At 46.7% G+C, this 3,656-nt stretch overlaps 1 protein-coding gene across 1 annotated transcript; it reads right to left on the bottom strand.

Moving 5' to 3' along the window:
• Positions 1-490: 490 nt before the first annotated feature.
• On the bottom strand, positions 491-3,243 carry LOC123097512 (dormancy-associated protein homolog 3). The gene is made up of 3 exons (XM_044519280.1): positions 2,985-3,243; positions 2,680-2,874; positions 491-1,071 (listed from the first exon to the last, which is right to left on the bottom strand). The coding sequence occupies exons 1-3, from the start codon at positions 3,094-3,096 to the stop codon at positions 974-976; spliced, it is 405 nt and encodes a 134-aa protein (XP_044375215.1). The 5' UTR covers positions 3,097-3,243; the 3' UTR covers positions 491-973.
• Positions 3,244-3,656: the final 413 nt, after the last annotated feature.

Raw genomic sequence — 3,656 nt, 5'->3', positions numbered from 1 at the left:
GCACACAAACTACATTCTTCAGTGAACAACACTGATGATCTGAAATACAAGCATAAGCACTAACAATACACACACTAGCTTTAACTAAACTAACATTTCTTTCCCTACACTAAGCATTGCTATTTCTCTATCTCCATCTCTGAACTGTTTGCATTTCTGCGGTATGTGCAGAGTTGAGAAGCTGCCTACAGCAAGGGAGGTGGGAAAGCCGGGTGAGTCAACTCACAATGCGATCCTACGAACGGACGGTCGTGCCTAGTTCAAACCTTTCGATGCCCCAATTTAAATCTTGTGTTTTACATAGGAATACCAGCCACTGACACGGTGCTAGGAGCAATCTTCATTGAGAGCAGAGGCAAGTAGTATTCACTCTCAGATGTTACGGACCATTTACAACATTTATTTAGAACAGACAGCGTCCGGAGAGTAACTGTGCAGAAGAAAGTACTAGGGATTATCATGGCAAACACACGAAGATAATACTGAAAAGTTCAAGCAAACACCGAGAACTACTCGAGATAACACCATCAAGCAAAATTACACGTACTACGTACACCGTATCTCACCCCCCTACTTAACATTACAGCTTCCATCCGCAGCACACACGAACGTGATGGAAGGACGAGGCCTCCACAACATAGTAGACAAAACACAAACGAGGAGCTGCGTGCCAGCCCAGGGGTGACGACCTAAGTACATACTAACACAGCAAGTACATACTAACACAGCACAGCACAGCACAGCAGCAGCAACTTTCAACACCTTCTCTACACATACATAACCATACACGCGTGCACTGCATATATAGTAAAAACAGAACACTACACATTCATCTATATTATACTATCACAGTAGAGGAAAGGCAGACCCTTGGCGTTTCTCAGATTTCTCTGATACGTCCTCTCTTCCTCCTCGGGCTTGCATTAAGTAGAGCGGGCCGAGGAGCAAAAACGAGCATGAGCGCGCTGGGCAGTCACACTTCAAAGGGTGGAGGAGGGTGACTGGTCGACGCCCCAGGTGGTGTAGCCCTCTCGTACGCATCCGAGGATGATTTCCTTCTGAACCGACCACCTGGTAGACATAGTCCGTTCGAGTTTAGGTAAGAAGAACAATTAATTAATGAACCACAAAAGATAAGTCTCCAGAATATAAATATAGTTCAAATGAATGAACAATTCCATGCCGCATGCATTTCATATAGTGAGGGGAATCGTCCATGTACTACTAGCCAGGTATCCATGTTTTCCTACACACTACCATGTGATTCTTACAAACTCATCGATAATTGGTCACTGATACAAGAGAGTAGACAAAGACAGCATCAACAAGGGATAATAAGTAAATCTTCCAACAGGAATCTGACAAATCAAACGAAGTTGTGGACTTGGAAAACGGAACGATGATTAATTGTACAAGTATCCCTGTTTCTTGAAATCATCTACAACCCCATCACTGTCTAACTCGTAATATTTTACCCAAGATAGATCAACTGATTCAGCATCAAGCAAAGAACTGCAAAATAATATACTAGAACCTGTCCCACATCAAAGTATCTATTTCCATACAGAAATACATACAAAAAGAGGTTCCTCATGAGCGAAGGTATAACCAAAGCATATGCATAAGTCAATTAACTGCACCCACGGCGCACAAATTCACGATATGCATATCAGATTTTCAATACTGCTTCGCTCCAAAATACTTTAAGTTATAGGTTCATCCTAAGTCAAACTTCTCTAAGTTTAAACAACTTTACAGAAAAGTGTCTTTATATTTACACTCTCCAATATATATAGTATGAAAATATATGTCATTATACTAATCTAATGAAGCTAATTTGGTATTGTAGATTTTGGTATATTTTTCAACAAAATTGGTCAAACTTAAAGAAATTTGTCTTAGGACAAACGTACAAGTTCCGGAGGGAGTATGTTCCTTCAAAAGTACTCCCTCTGTTCTAAAATAGATGACTCAACTTTGTACTAACTTCACTAAAGTTAGTACAAAGTTGAGTCATCTATTCTAAAAGTTAGTACTATATATATTTTGGAACGGAGGGAGTATGAACTCTTGTGTACACTCTGGAGACTTGGTGGCCAATTAGAAATAGTATTACTGGATCTATGCTCTTGGTTTGACGAACGGTCCATTGCTGGCTTCGCCATCCAACGTCAAGTGGGGTCGGGAGAGCTGGCTTCAATTAGGCCAACACCCCATTGACAACTTCACGCACACAAGGAGGAGTGCTAGATAAAGCAGCTCCATACTGGTACAGATCAAACGTATCCATTTTTTGTTCTTGTACGAACAGAAAACAGAAGGGCGTCGCTATTTTCTCTTGGAAGGCAAACCTTATAGCCTGATAGTTACACTTATCCGGTTGCTGCTGCATTACAAAGGCACCACATAAATGGTAACTTATCGAACACGATGATATCCAGTCATGATCCCACGAAAGAGACCTGAGAGCTAAAGCACTTGCCCGGGCAGAAATGTCCAAAATGTCCCTAGCCCCGTCTAGACCCTTCCGAACTCCAGGACAAAAGCCACATAGACGAAAGCTACCCATCCCGGGCATTCCCCGTCGCACACATGGACGCGGCTACGAAATGGCCGAACTGCCCCTACCGTAAAAATAATAATAATGTGAGAAGTTGGATGAGGGGCACGGGAACTCACCGCCGCCGGCGAACGGGGAGATGGGCGGCGTGGTTCCTAGCGGCGAGGCTGGCGGCGTGCTGGCCGCGCTCCTCGGCGACGAGGGGTACCCCGCCGGCCGCTTAATCATGATGCTGCGCGTGACTTTCATCGGCGCATCCTCGCCGCCGGCCGTCGTGGTAGGTGGGATCACCGTCGCGGCGCCAGGAGCCACATCTGAACGACCCAACGCGACAAAAAACAACAACACAACAGCTGGTCAGATTGATGGTACAAAGATCTGGCGAGGGTTAACAATATGTCGATTTTTAGCGGGCGGCGGTCACCGTTGATCTTGACGGCGGCGGGGCGGGCGGCGAGTTTGCGGAGGCGGCCGAGACCGGTGTCCGGTTGGGGCCCCGCGACGGTGTCGTCCCACAGCTTGTCGAGGAGGCCCATTACCAGACTGCCACTGAGATGGATGGACCGATCCCAACAGCCAACTACCAGTCTCCCCAAGTTTCCGGATCTGAGAGAAGGGGAAGAGTGCAAGTGAGACGAGCAGGAGCTTATTTATAGAGCGGCTTGGCCTTTCCCTCCGGAGACTGTGCCCCGTGAACCTGGTCTACGGAGCGCTGTGGGAATGCAGGTGGGCCCAGACTGAAATGTCTCCTTGCGGGGTTGCAAGGCGTTGGCGGGGGCGCAGGTGGGCCCCGCTGCGGATAAGATCGATGGGTTGTGCTCGTGGGATGGCCCTCGTGCTGGCCTCTCACGACGCGCCAGGTGGGAGCCCGCCATACCGGGCGTCACGTGACTAGTACTACCCCGGGTGTAGAGACAACCATATTAGGGACGGATACACTGTACTGTGTGGGTAATGGACGAGGCGACCTATGATTTATTTATTTATTTTTGAGGCGTAGAAGAGAGCTTATATTAAACAGAAATATCAAGGTTACAATCATGCACACACATGAGTATGATATGAGACGGCACACTTGCATGAAGAAAAAATCACC

Source organism: Triticum aestivum, chromosome 4D, assembly GCF_018294505.1.
Source record: "Triticum aestivum cultivar Chinese Spring chromosome 4D, IWGSC CS RefSeq v2.1, whole genome shotgun sequence".
Taxonomy (NCBI): Eukaryota; Viridiplantae; Streptophyta; class Magnoliopsida; order Poales; family Poaceae; genus Triticum; species Triticum aestivum.
This window is presented reverse-complemented; position numbering and strand designations above follow the sequence as displayed.